Below are 15148 nucleotides of genomic sequence, written 5' to 3'. Positions count from 1 at the left end.
CCTAAAAAACTAATTTCATGTAAAATAAAGAGATTCAAAATTTGATTAGTTCCAATACTTGTCAAATTGCAGCATCTCTCTGTGGTGATTTACTGCCTTGTACAGATATGGCAATTTCCCCCGTTGTTACTCTGGAGTAGAGATGTGAAGGCCCAGGATGCTTTTTATGTAAAAAAATTGGAAAAACTGTTTTCCTAATTTTTCCAGGGTTTTTCTGCGCCTTTGCATCTCCACTCTGAGGTATTCCCCTTTTGTACACCATGGCCTTTGATGTCCATAGCAACTCTGCATGGTGTCTCTGATAATTTGCATTTAGTAACTGCTAGCAGGATGCATATCCAAATGTGGACTTTGACTCAGATTATTTAGCAATTTGGATGTACATCACTCTTAAACCAACCTTCACTTAGATTATGCGAACATCTATACATCGATCCAATAACATTTTCCTCCAGCAGAAAATAAATTGGGTAGTCTTGGACAGGCAGTGAATTCAAGAAAATTGTCTGCACCAGGGATACAAGAACTTTTATGTAGACCAGCCTTTCCCAACCAGTGCGCCTCCAGATGTTGTTGGACCACAATTCCCATCTTTCCTGACCATTGGCAATGCTGGCTGAGACTGATGGGAGCTGTGGTCCAACAACACCTGGAGGCACACTGGTTGGGAAAGGCTGATGTAGACTTTTAGCACTCTAGCAGTTCCTAGTTATTGTCGGAAGGCAGAGCTGGGGTCCCAATCCCGGGGAGCTGGATCCTGGAGAGTTGGGAGAAGAGTATTCGGATGGATGGCAGAGGGAAGGGGGAGGAACTTCCCCCCTTTGGAGCGAAGACGAAACAGAGGAACTGCCAGTGATAAGGTCGCTTAGCAACGGGGAGCCTGAGCCCTCCCTGGACATTCTCATGCCTCCTCCTCTTTCAGGCTCAGAGCAAGAGGGGGAAGAGGGAGGGCTGCTCACAGCCAAAAAGCGGGGAGGCAGTTTACCATTAGCCCCTCCCCTATCCCCCATCCTGGAATCGGAAACTTCAGAAGAGGAGGGGGTGATGCTTCCCCCCTCACCGCGCACACGCAGACAGCTGAAAAGACAGGAGAGAAGGGGGGGAAGGCGGGCAGTACCTGAGGGGCAGTTAAGGAGGAGCGAAAGATTGCGTGCCCGTTTGGCCCCTTCTTAAAGAACAGGCGGGAAGAAGTCCCGTGCTCTGTCAACTTTCTCCCAATGCCGCAGGACCTGTATCCCTGTATTGCTTCATGAGAAAACACAGTCTTTATTTGGACATTACCCTAATAAAACACGAATTAACTACAACCGCTGGTCTGGTTCCTGAGTCACATCCTGGGCCTGACAGCTTGACAGAGCCACCTAAATCACCCTCAACGCTCTCTTCACTTGACTGGGACAAGATGTCAAAGGGAGCAGCGAGGGGGACGAACCCCACTTCTGAGACGGAAGAAGTGAAACTCTTGAGGACTAAGGTAGCTGATTTGCAGACGGATGTTCAAGCCCTGATAGCAGCAGTCAAGGCGCTGAAGACGGATAATCAAACCTTGAAGGCCACGATAGACCAGATGCGAACAGCCCCTCCAGCTGCCGTAGTAAAGGTTCCCATTGGATTGCCCCCAAAATACGTGGGACAAAGTGATCAGTTGGCAACTTTCGTGGCTCAATGTGAGTTATATCTGGATGTCAGGTACACGGAATTTCCAGACGATGGGGCTAAAGTGGCCTTCGTGATTAGCCTCCTGGAGGGAGAAGCTGCAAAATGGGTGACTCCATATCTCGTGAGAAAGAATACTGTCTTAAGAAGGTACAGAGGATTTATACAGGAGATGACCGAGATGTTCCAAGACCCGCAAAGAGCTGAAACAGTAGCGCGGCAACTAGGCGCTCTGAAGCAAGCTAAAGGGACTGTTTCCGAGTACACTAACGCTTTTAAAATTCTGTCCCTGGAAACTGGTTACAATGACACCGCCCTGATGTTTATGTACCGGAGTGGATTAAATGCTGAAATCCTGGATGAGTTGGCCAGGACCTCCCCCCCCGCTGACCTACCAGGGCTCATCCGGCTATGCCTACAGATAGATCACCGGATGGAAGGAAGGCACCTGGAAAGGAAGCAGGAGGTCCCGAGATACTCAGCCTCGGCATCCCGCAGCAAGATCCTTCCTTCTGCAGGGATGGCAGGTAATGCAACTGAGGGACAGGGAGGGGCTAGGCCAAGACTGTCGGAAGAAGAAAAGGAAAGACGCCGTCGGGAACGTTTATGCTTTTATTGTTCAAAGCCGGGCCACGTGGCCAGAGACTGTGGACTGAAAGGGGGGAAAGCTGAGCCGTCGGGAAACTAGAACACCCAGTCCACGTGCAGGCCGGTGGACTGGGGGCAGCGTTGTATAAAGGCCCCCCAACGATCCAACCTCCCTCAAAGGGGGTGTTGGTCTTGCCGATTCGGATTACAACTTCCAGAGGAGTGGTGTTTAATTCCACTGCCTTAATTGACAGTGGAGCCTCCACAAATTTTATTGATGCAAAGTTAGTCAAGCGTCATGGAATTTCCCAGTGGAAACTGGACGCTCCCCTAGCTGTGGAGACTATCGATGGGAGACCCCTGAAGTCAGGAGGGGTGACACAAGCCACGGAGGAAGTGAAACTTCAAATCCCTGGGCACGAAGAGTTCATTTCGCTATACGTGTCAGATCTCTCGAACTTTGAGGTGATTCTGGGAATGCCCTGGCTAGCAAAGCATGAACCCAAAATAAGTTGGAAGGAGGCGGTGGTGTGGTTCACCTCACAGTATTGCCAGGAGAACTGTCAACCTGAAGGAATCAAGAACACCTTAGCGGGGGCAGTGCAAGAGATCGAGCAAGTGACCCTGCTGCCAAAGTATGAAGAATTCAAAGATGTGTTTGATGAAAAAGAGGCAGAGACTTTACCCCCCCACCGCCCTTACGACTGTGCTATTGATCTAGTGCCAGGAGCCAGCATCCCATCAGGGAGAATCTACTCTCTCACAGAGAATGAGAGGGAGGCCCTGAAGGAATTCCTGGATAAAAACCTGAGGCGAGGATTCATACGCCCCTCACAATCCCATGCTGGAGCGCCACTATTGTTTGTGAAAAAGAAGGGGGGGGACTCAGACCCTGTAACGACTATCACGCATTGAACCAGATCACCATCCCCAACAGCTACCCGCTGCCCCTGATCTCAGAGTTGCTGGACCGACTGCGCTCTGCAAAAATCTTCACGAAGTTGGATTTGAGAGGAGCGTACAATCTGATCAGAATGAAGGAGGGAGATGAATGGAAAACAGGATTCTTGACCGCTTACAGACAGTATGAATACCTGGTCATGCCGTTCGGGCTTTGTGGAAGTCCAGGAATTTTTCAAAAATTCATGAACGACGTGTTTAGAGACTTGTTGGACACGTATGTAATCTGTTACTTAGATGATATCCTGGTGTTCTCAAAGAACCAGGAAGACCACGACCAGCATGTGGAGACGGTGTTGAAGAGACTGAGAGAAAATCACCTGTATGCTAAATTAGAGAAATGTGGATTTGACCTCAAGTCTCTAGACTTCCTTGGATATCGAATCTCAGCGGAAGGCGTGGAGATGGACCCAGGGAAAGTAAGCTGCATATTGGACTGGGGCCAACCTGTCACCAAAAAGGATGTACAACGGTTTTTGGGGTTTGCCAATTATTACAGAAAGTTCATTCCAGGGTTTTCCAAATTAACAGCTCCTCTGACTGACTGTTTAAGGGGGAAGAAGAAGTTTCAATGGACAGAGAACGCCACCGAGGCCTTTGAGGAGCTGAAGAGAAGGTTTGCTACTGAGCCCATTCTGCGCTTTGCTGATCCGAACCGCCCTTTCGTAGTGGAAGCAGATGCTTCAGATTTTGCCATCGGGGGGGTCCTGCTACAATTAGACCAAGAAGGGAAGGAGCTGCACCCCTGTGCGTACTTCTCTCGGAAGTTAAAGCCTGCAGAGAAGAACTACACAGTTTGGGAGAAGGAGCTGCTGGCCATCAAGGACTCTTTTGAAAACTGGAGACAATACCTAGAGGGGGCCTCTCATCGAATTGAAGTGCACTCCGACCACAAGAATCTTGAAAGCCTCCAAACAGCCAGAAAGCTGAACCAGAGACAGATAAGATGGTCCCAGTTCTTCACTAGGTTTAACTTCCAGATTACTTACCATGCCCAAGCCAAAAACCAGAGAGCGGATGCCTTATCCAGACAGCCACAATACAAAGAAAGTGAATCCGAGGACCAGCCTCAGTACGTAATCCCGCCAGAGAAATTAACGTTGGGAGTATGCCAGCCTTCATGGGAAGAGGAACTCAAAAAGGCACAACAAGAAGATGCAGACATGCTATAATATCAGCAGGAGACGGGACAAGGTCAAGACTCAGAAGTAACCTTTCACTGGAGAAATGGACTATTATGGTTCAAAACCGCCAGATATGTGCCAGAAGGGGAATTAAGGCTCAGAATCCTACGCCAGTGTCATGATTCCATCACAGCGGGACACTTCGGGATTTACAAGACCATTCAGAACGTGGCCAAGGACTTCTGGTGGCCTAAAATGCGTTGGGATATTGAGAGTTATGTAAAGTCCTGCTCTGTCTGTCTGCGGACAAAAACACAAACAGGGACACCAGCAGGACTGTTACAACCGTTGCCTGTCCCACACGAACCCTGGAAGAACCTCTCCATGGATTTTATAACTGATCTACCCAAGTCCCAAGGAATGACAGCCATCTTAGTAGTGGTGGATCTACTTACCAAAATGGCACACTTTCTTCCTTGTGCAGGGGCCTTAGAGGCTAAAGAAACGGCCAAGTTATTCATAAAAGAAGTCTACCGGCTGCATGGATTGCCAAACAGCGTAGTCTCAGACCGAGGAACTCAGTTCACAGCCAAATTTTGGAGAGCAATGTGGAAACAGTTGCAGACGGAATTAAAACTCTCCTCCGCCCATCACCCCCAGACAGATGGGCAGACGGAACGCTTGAACGCCGTTTTGGAAAGATATTTACAAAGTTATGTGTCCTATCAACAGACTGACTGGGTATCATATTTGCATTTTGCAGAGTTCGCCTACAACAATTCTCTGCACTCCAGCACTCAACAAACCCCGTTCTTCGCTAATTATGGATTCCATCCTAAAGTCTTTCCAAGCAGCTCAGAAGGAATGCTGGTACCGGCAGCTGAGAACTTCCTTAAGGAATTGCAAGCGGCGCAACAGACACTGAAACAGCAGTTAAACGAAGCCAAAACGGACTACAAGCAAGTTGCTGACCTGCACAGGAAGGAGGGCCCCCCCCCTTCAACCAGGAGACCAGGTATGGCTGTCCACCCGCTTCCTCCAGATGCCGGGCAAATGTAGAAAATTACAAGACAAGAGGGTGGGTCCTTTCGAAATAGAAACTCAAATTAATCCCGTGGCGTACCGACTAAAGCGGCCTGACACGTTTAAAATACATCCTGTGTTCCATCGATCCCTCTTAACGAAAGCCGCCCCTCCCAGTGAGTTACGGCCGGAGGAACCTCCCGGAGCTCCACTCCTGGTAAATGAGCAGCTTGAGTTTGAAGTTGAGGAGATCTTAGATTCCAGGATCAGACACCACAAGCTGCAGTACTTGATTCACTAGAAAGGCTATGGGGTGGCTGACAGATCATGGGAAGATGCAGCTGATGTGCATGCTCCAGAATTGGTAAAACATTTCCATCAACGTTTTCCCCACCGTCCCAAGCCAGACAAGGGGAGGGGGGCACAGCCTGGGAGGGGGGATGTTGTCGGAAGGCAGAGCTGGGGTCCCAATCCCGGGGAGCTGGATCCTGGAGAGTTGGGAGAAGAGTATTCGGATGGATGGCAGAGGGAAGGGGGAGGAACTTCCCCCCTTTGGAGCGAAGACGAAACAGAGGAACTGCCAGTGATAAGGTCGCTTAGCAACGGGGAGCCTGAGCCCTCCCTGGCATTCTCACGCCTCCCCCTCTTTCAGGCTCAGAGCAAGAGGGGGAAGAGGGAGGGCTGCTCACAGCCGAAAAGCGGGGAGGCAGTTTACCATCAGCCCCTCCCCTATCCCCCATCCTGGAATCGGAAACTTCAGAAGAGGAGGGGGTGATGCTTCCCCCCTCACCGCGCACACGCAGACAGCTGAAAAGACAGGAGAGAAGGGGGGAAGGCGGGCAGTACCTGAGGGGCAGTTAAGGAGGAGCGAAAGATTGCGCGCCCGTTTGGCCCCTTCTTAAAGAACAGGCGGGAAGAAGTCCCTTGCTCTGTCAACTTTCTCCCAATGCCGCAGGACCTGTATCCCTGTATTGCTTCATGAGAAAACGCAGTCTTTGTTTGGACATTACCCTAATAAAACACGAATTAACTACAACCGCTGGTCTGGTTCCTGAGTCACATCCTGGGCCTGACAGTTATATATATTAGCATATGCCACATGTGCACAATCCCTTGTGCATACATAAAGGGGCTCACTGGATTACAACCTAAATATGCATTACACATCATTCATCAATCTTTCTATGACTAATCATTTAGCATTTCATATTGAAAATGATGTACTACACTTTTTTCATAATGTACACCTGAATTTTGTGATAAGAATGAATTACCAATAAATCATCTGCGATTCCTGCTAAGATTTTATTTTAATGAACTTTATACATTTTAGACAGGGTATAACATCATATGAAATAGGCAACAACATTCCTGACTCTGACTTTGTTTAACAGAGTTTTAGGCAAAATCCAGGATTTAGTATCAGATAGGCTATGCATTACAAGATCCTCCGTGGTGCAGAGTGGTAAGCGGCCGTAACGCAGCTGAAGCTCTGCTCACGGCCGGAGTTCGATTCCAACGGAAGGAGGAAGTCAAATCTCCGGTAAAAGGGGTCGAGGTCCACTCAGCCTTCCATCCATCCGTGGTCGGTATAATGAGTGCCCAGCATATGCTGGGGGGTAAAGAAAGGCCGGGGAAGGAACTGGCAATCCCACCCCATATATATGGTCTGCCTAGTAAACGTCGCAAGACGTCACCCTAACAGTCGGAAACGACTCGCACTGTAAGTGCGGGGACACCTTTACCTTTTTATGCATTACTTCTACAGTTACCTGTATTATACCATCTACCAGTCAGTCAAATTTATTTATTGAAAACAATTGGTCATCACAAACATACAAAAGGTACTGAGGTACATTTTAACATAAGTGGTCCCAGCACACCGGACCTCATGTTGTGCAATGACATTTTGTGGGAATAGAGTCCTTGATGCTAGCAGGAGGAGCTTGAGCACATTATGGACTGGCTAGCCTGAAGAAGAGGGTTACAATATTGCAAAGATGGTAAAAGATTTCATGAATAGGAAAAGAAAGTTTGGGCATGAATAAGGAAGACTTGGTTCAAACATAATGACCAAACCATAGTTTGGCTTTGGGACTCTTGTGCTTTCCCCCTTCTCACATGTCCCAATTCCACGCTGACTTATTTTTCAGGGCAAGCAATGTTTTATGCTTGCCCTTCAAACCAGAACAGGAAACCATGGTTTAAAGTGGGTTTCCAATTGTGGTTTTGAGAGCAAATGGAAACGATGATTCGCTGATTAGAAGTAATGACAAAATATGGTTTGCATGAAACTGAAAGTCAGGGAAGAAATTGAAACATGGAAGGGAAGGATAGTTCAAGCTCAAGGCTCAGACCTGGCAGCCAATCCATGGTTTTGCCATTACATTTGAAGCTAAACCTTTGTGTCAGTGCCTGTATCTGTTGGCTAAGGAGGATAAATATAGCACAAGCAGGCCCAGCTATGCATACAAAACTCAGCTTTAGTGAGTACATGAACTGGCCCTTAACCATCCAGTGAACCAATGGGTTTTTTAACCTGGCTCTGCTAGATTCAAAACCAACACTTACTGTTCCTCCTAAGCCCTACAATGTGGAATATGTCTCCGAGAGAAACTGATAACAGTAATCTATGCCCATAGCATTAAATTTTCTATGAACATATGAAGCTACTTTCTACACATCTGTCAGACCATTAGTCCAACTAGCCCTGCCTTCCGCAACCTGGTGTCCTCCAGATGTTGTTGTACATCTCCCTGATCATTTATCATCATTCTTGACCATTTCTTATGCTGGCTAGAGCTGATTGAAGTTGCAGTCTAAAATATCTGGAAGGCACCAGGTCAGGGAATGATATGTCCAACCATACACTCTCTAAGTGGTAGCAGCTCTCTAGAGTCTCAGGCAGCTGTTCTGCTATCTGTTATATTTTTAACTACAGATGGCAGGAGTTGATAGCAGAGGTTGAATTCTGCATGCAGAGCATGATGTCTACCACTGAGCTATGGCCCTCCCCACATTGTTCTATAACTACAGCTTCACTTACCTGGACCCCATCAGATGCAGGGATGTAGCTTGCTCTTTTAAATGTATCTGTAACATTTCTGAGAATTTCCACAGAAACCAAGAGATCCCCTGCATAAAAATTCTTCCTCTGGGTTAAATCCAGAAGGGTATTTGTCACCTGGGACATTCCTTCACCTGCCAGTGTCCTCTGTCCTTTTGCAAGATGTTCTTTAATCTGTGAAAATTAAAACAATGAGATAACTATTAGAACCTGCTTTACTATATATTCTAAGATTCACCAGCACATGAACTTGACAGATCACTATGATAATATTCTAGAGAAACTGTAACAACTTGCAGCTTAGGCGTGCTGTCGCTTTTACATAGGATGTCATGGAATACATTTGGCAGAAAACAAGGCAGCTGCTTGGGTGGGTTCTTAACTCTTTCACACAGAAATATGGTGGGTCAGAGTAAGCCACTGAGTTGGAGAATCTGGACATATTATTTTTAAAATTTTAATATATATATATATATATAATGGATATGTATGTAAATAACAATTTTATGAGAGCAACCTACATTGTATTCAAGTCACTGGCAAAACATTGACTTATAGGTTCCTTTGTGTCTCTGCAAAGAGAGTACCACAATAGAATGTGACAATTTTTGAGCAATTTACCCCTAAAACAACAACTGGTAGGTTCAAAACACATTGGAACTTATTTGGGCATAATAAACTCTATTTTGCACAGATACAAAAGTTCCACTCCCTGTAGTCTCCAGGTGATATTCACATGGTTCTCTTTTCCTTTTTCTCCTCTCTGTTTGAAAAAAGAAAAAAAAGATTGTTTGGATGACATGGCCTAATCTATTTGAATAGTAGTGGATTAAAAAAGGAACCTACTTCAAGGTACGGGACTGGCCTTGACAGCTGATGTCATCACAGTTCTTATGACAGACAGTCATGCGTTTATATGTATTGTTATTATTATTCACCTTCCACAAGTCCCAAGGCAATGTACAAAATATAATAAAAACAGCTTAATGTTACAAAACAGTTATAAAAATAACAGAAGATTAGTGTTTTTTAAAAAATAATTATAATAGACCTGCTCATCCATCTAAATGTTGATGACAAAAGGAAATTGTTTTGGTGTAAAGACAAGATCTATGAATTGCTATATGTATACACAGAATATATGGGGACCTTCTAAACCACATTCTCCTTAGCTGCCAGTTGGTGCAAATCCAATAGTTTCAGCTACTCCTTAAACAAAATAAATAGATATTTTACAACATGCAACAGAGGGATGTTATAAAGCCAGCACATTAATCTTTGTACCATATTAAACCAGGAGAAAAAAAGAAAAGTAAAAGATATCCCCCTAAAGAGCAAAGGATAAATGATAAAGAACCGCAGAGAGATAAATGCAGCAGCAGCTACAAGAATTAGAAATTGTTCTGTGAGACATCTCTTCTGAAAAAAAGCACTCTCAACGTCTTTTTTATTGCCCCTTATCACTGTCAATAAGGGGCCCAAGAATGAACAGCAAGAATGCTCAAATGGGCCCAGGGAAAGACAGGATGGAGGACAGATTCATCCAAAGCGGTGGGGTATGTCACTTCTGCCTAATCAGTTTTGTGAATACTTAGGATAAACACCCTATTTTTTTGCCTGAACAAGAGGTTTCTTGTGAAGGGCCTTCCATAATGTGATACTGAGCCCTCTTTTTGTTTACCTTAGGCTCTGATAATTGCTAGTAGTTCCTTCAGTAAGAAGTGTCATTTGTTCATATTTGTATGGAGATGAAAATATCTGAAACAATGTGTTTTATTTAAGTATAAACTATGAAGTGTCCACAGGGATTTTATCCATTGGACAGCTATTACACTTACCAGTTGTTCATTCTGCATATTCATGGCAAACTATCCACTCATCACATATTCCATACATTACAATATAACTTCCATACATTGAATAAGGCTGCCTTAAAGTGGCCTTTATATCACAGGTGAGGAGCCTGTGACCCTCCAGATGAACCTAATTACAGCTCTCATCATCTCTGAGCACTGGCCATATTGGCTGGAACTAATGGCAATTGGACAGGGGTCCAACAACATCTGGAGAGCTATAGGTTAGCTACCCCATTTTAGACTGAAAATACTATTGGAATAATTTGGAAATAGTAATTTGGGCTCAGATGGGTGGCTTCTTTGGGGGCCTCTGGCCATATAAAGTGAGGCAAACATGTTGTGTTCCAAGCTAATGAACAGAGAAAGAGTTAATTGATACCTATTTTTATTGAGACCCTTCAAAAATATGAATTCAGCTTCCCATACCTATCATGTTAACATGTAAGTCAGAAAGCAAAGTGACAGAAAAAGAGCTTTCTGTTGCTCGAGAAAGTTGCTCTTTTCAACAATGTCATCCTTTCTATGTGAAGGTCATCTTTTAGTGTTCTTACACACAGGCTTATTAAAGATATAGTTTATGAGCCACAAGACAGTGGAATAAAGCATCTGTTAAAGCAGTACTTCAGTTGCCATCTCACAATAGACATGTCAATGTAAAATTGTCTTTCAGTACTTACTGGACATTGATCCGGGATCTACAGTACTCTATTTTGTCAAAACACAGTACACAGTGCAAAGTTGGAAGCCAAAGTACAGTGAACAGCTACTTCATTTCCACTTGATAGGATAGAAAGATCAATTGTGTGAACAATATAATTTACTTACTTTTCAGTAATTTGGTATGCATTCATTCAATGTGTGTTGGTTAAAGAAATTGGGGGAAAAGCAAGTGTGATGCTAAATGTGTCTCTTGAAGTTGTGTGTCTAAAAAACTCTAGTGAGTGAGAGGGGGTTAATCCATTCCTCCATCCTATGGCCCTGTAAAAACACTACCCAAGTGCTTCTTGGCTGTAGGAAAAGAGCTTCCATTGGATCAATAGCCACTTTCCTCCTGAGCAAAAAAACAGCTTGGAGGGGGAGAGGGAGTTTTGTCAGCACAGCAACATGGAAGGAAAGGATTGAACCTCCTTCCCCAAATACTGTCATCCTAATCCTGATAATGTCGTCCGTGAGAGGGGTGGGACACACACAACTCCAATGACACATTAAGTCAATGCCCTTCTAAGGCAAAATGAAAGGATAGTTTTGAAGCCTTCCTTGTGGCCTGGCCAGGACAACTCCGTATCAGGGACAGGGAGGGGTGGATAGCAGATGCAGCACACAAGCTGCCAAACAGCCAATGTCAATACATAGAAAATCAGCCCCCTGGCTTCTGTCAGTTATGCTGTGCTTTGAGTGTGGTGTGTCCTTTAAGTAGCAGAAACACCTCAGAAGGCCCAATGTGACCAAAGATATAGTAGATGAAAGGAAAATGGCATTGTACAAATTCTAATGGGTTGCGTATTCTGCAGTACTAGTTTGAATAGCTTATATAGGTTTAAACTATACATCTTGTATTAGTGTCAACTGGTTCTCCTTATATTTTCCTTTTCACTTATATTTCTGAGGCAACATTAAACAGTACATTAAAAATAATAAAATGTCCTGGCATTTAAGAAGAGGTGCTATACACATGTACAAAATTACTTTTTCTTTTTCTTTTTAACGTTTAAAGCCCTTTATTTCTTATTTATTTATAACTGTCAGCTCTTCACTGAGACAGCAGTGTCGGTGGGGGTGCAGGCAGGGCTGGAGATTCCTTGGTAATTGCCAGGCCGTAAGTCCTCAGCCGGCAGCTTGGCTATAAATCTGCCAGGCTAGCAAGGAGGAAGCAAGATAAGGGCAGAGGCCGTTCGAAGCTTATGTGCCAAGCCAGAAATCCAGAAGAGACGTCCGTGAAGGTCCGGGTCTAGTTTGCCGAGAGATCAGTCCAAGTCAAGGTTCAGGGGATAGGAAGACACACAGTGGTCACACATGACGTTGTAGTCAGCAACAAGCTGAACCCAAGGTTTGACTTTTAAGGAGCAGGTTTGTCAGCAGGTGTAAGCCCTCAGCGTTTTGGCCTTAAGTGGCCAGGCCTGCCCCTCTTCTGCCTGACCTTCTGTTGTCTACGTTCTGCAGGTGAGGGGGGAGTCTCCTGTTCACTGCCTGCGTCTGGCTGAAGGGCTTCAGCTGTGTCTGGGGTACTCTGCAGCTGAGGGGGAGAAGAAGCTGGGTTCTCAGGAGTTTCCTCCGTTTCTCCTTCTGGGTCTGCTGCTTCTGGGTCTGCTGCTGTTACTCCCGAGTCATCCTCGTCTGATGAGTCCTCTGACGGGGCCATAACAATAACTTGTTCTGAACAATGAACCACTATAACCCCAACATGGAACCTGCCTTCACATATTCTCATAACATACAGTTTAACATAAGAAACAAAAATACTTAATGTTGCATTACTTTTTGTAAGGAAGAATATTGAAGAAAATTCAACCAATATATAGAACAGTGGAATTACACTTGATGGTTTGGTTCACTATAATGTCACTAGGATTCCATCACACCCTATGTGTGAGCTTCCTAGCAGTTTGTTGTTGTCCACTGGTGGAGACAGAAGGCTAGTCAAATCTCACAAGGCAATTTTATTTATCTATTACATTTTTATCCAGCCATTCCTCCAAGGAGCAGCATATATGGCTCTCTCTTCTCTACATTTTATCATCACAACAGCCCTCTGAGGTAACTTAGGCTGAGAGAAAGTAAGTAGCTCAAGATAACCAAGAAGCTTCATAGTTGAATGGGAATTCAAACCCAGGCCTAGTCTAGTGCTCTAGCTAAAGGATGGGGAACCTGAGGCCTGGAGGCTTCTCTAGCTGGCCCTCAGAATTCTCTCTCGCCAGACTGCTCCACACATTCCTTGAATGCTTTGCCTGATTGAAATGTGTCTTTGAATTGTAATAATGCTTGCCTGCATGTGGGATGGAAGTGTGTGTGCATGCATGTGTGTGCGTGGAAATCTCTGACTTTTGTGTGACTGAAATGTAGCCTACTGTACAAAGGTAAGAGCCATATCCATTACTCTGACCGCTTTTTGCCTCTGTTCCGGTCTATGACTTGCATATGCAGCCTTCGGAAGTCACTCATGATAAAATATCGACCTCAGGCCAAAAAATGATTCCCTTCCCTTGCTCTAGCATCTAGCCACTACACCACACTAGTCATCTTCAGGAAACATTTGATTCTATACTTCATGGTGAGCCACACCCTTTTGTGGTATTATGAAACAAGGGGGGCATGGTAAGGGAGCAGGGCCTGAGGGAAGGGGCACATGAGGTATGGGACCAAGTCAAGGGGACAAATAAAAGAGGACTGGAGGGAACAGGCCCAAGGAAAGTGAAAATGAGGCACACAAATGGAACAGGGAAAGATACCGAGATAGTATTCGTGTACCCATTTGGCCATAGTCCATTGTTATGGCCATATTTCTTTCACACACCCACTCAATATTTAAACATATGAACCAATCAGCATTATATTTACACAGTGAGCCATTGGTAGGGTCAGGGATCTATTAACTAGGGTGTCCATAATGGATAGGGTTGCCATATTCCAGTTCCACAAACCCGGGCAGGCTAATTTGCATATTATGCAAATTATTTGCATATTAATATTTGGATTGTCCACTTGTTTTGTTTTTGTGCCTAGGAATTACCACCAAAAACTGGGGAAAGATGTGAGAAATCTTTTTTTAAAAAGCAACATTTTCAGCCTTAAATGCCTAGACTCTAGTTTCCAATACTATGGAATATTGATTGATTGATTAAGAGGATTTATATCCTGCCCTTCTGCTGTTAAAAACAGAGCTCAGCACAGCTTACAAATATAATAAAAACAATAAAAATACACAATCAATATAAAAACATAATAAAAACACAAAAAAGCAACAAACATAAAGTAAGTCAGGGCAGCAGTATGGTTAACCTTTGCTGGTCATTGACTGAAATAAACTTATTTACATTTTTTAGTGTGGTTAACCATTACATATACGATATATTTCAGAGATGTGGTGGGTGGAGAAAAACAAGAAGCCAAAATGTTAGGAAAAGGAGTCTTTCACACCACATGCTCAGTTCTAAATACTGTTGCAGCAAGTTTTACAAGTTCTTCCAGTATTCTACTGGTGCAGGCACTCAGACATTCAAAGTATCTGTATGTTTCTTAGGTTTTATAAAAGCAGAGCTTTGCTTAAAATTTCTTCTCCCTTTGATCAACCACATCTACACAGGTTCCACCTCCATACTCAAAATGAAACTGGGCCTGGAAGTGTGCAACAACCCCACACATACCTTGCTAATTAGATTACCAATGCCAGGATGTCTGTCTTATCAACTACTCTCCTGTCCCCCCCCCCGGCATCATGAAAGACCCAGTCCTGGGCTCAGAAAGAAAATAAATATCTGGTCCTCTTCAAAGTACTGATAAGCCTCTTGTTTTAATTAAAATAATAATTATAAATTCTTGCTCTTATCACTAATGGGAGTTAATTACCTTGCATATGCTGCTGTTGCTTCTATGGCTGTAACGGAGTGAGGTTAAAGATAAGTGAAATGCAAATAGGAAAAAAAACCCACAAAAGGCAGTAACACTTTCCTAAATGTAATACCATACCAACCACAACAAGATTCCTATGAGTAAGGCAGAAAACTCAGCATCCCACAACCAGTCAGGATTCATAACCAAAAACCCAAACTAAAAAAAACTAGCAGACAGTCAGCCAAGGTCACAGAAATCCCCATGCAGCACAACCTGATCTGGGGACTGCAGTTAATGCAGAATGCTGCAGCACAATTGCTGACATG

The 15148-nt window shown here is 44.4% G+C and overlaps 1 protein-coding gene across 3 annotated transcripts in view; it reads right to left on the bottom strand.

The window, feature by feature from the left end:
• The window catches only part of ADGRB3 (adhesion G protein-coupled receptor B3), a 784090-nt gene that overhangs the window by 435386 nt on the left and 333556 nt on the right, over positions 1–15148 (bottom strand). For all 3 annotated transcript variants that reach the window (XM_061623067.1, XM_061623068.1, XM_061623069.1), the window contains one exon: positions 8398–8592. In XM_061623067.1, coding sequence (XP_061479051.1) covers positions 8398–8592 — 195 coding nt within the window. The remainder of the gene's footprint in view (positions 1–8397; positions 8593–15148) is intronic.

Source organism: Rhineura floridana, chromosome 4 (genome assembly GCF_030035675.1).
Source record: "Rhineura floridana isolate rRhiFlo1 chromosome 4, rRhiFlo1.hap2, whole genome shotgun sequence".
Lineage (NCBI taxonomy): Eukaryota > Metazoa > Chordata > Lepidosauria > Squamata > Rhineuridae > Rhineura > Rhineura floridana.
This window is presented reverse-complemented; position numbering and strand designations above follow the sequence as displayed.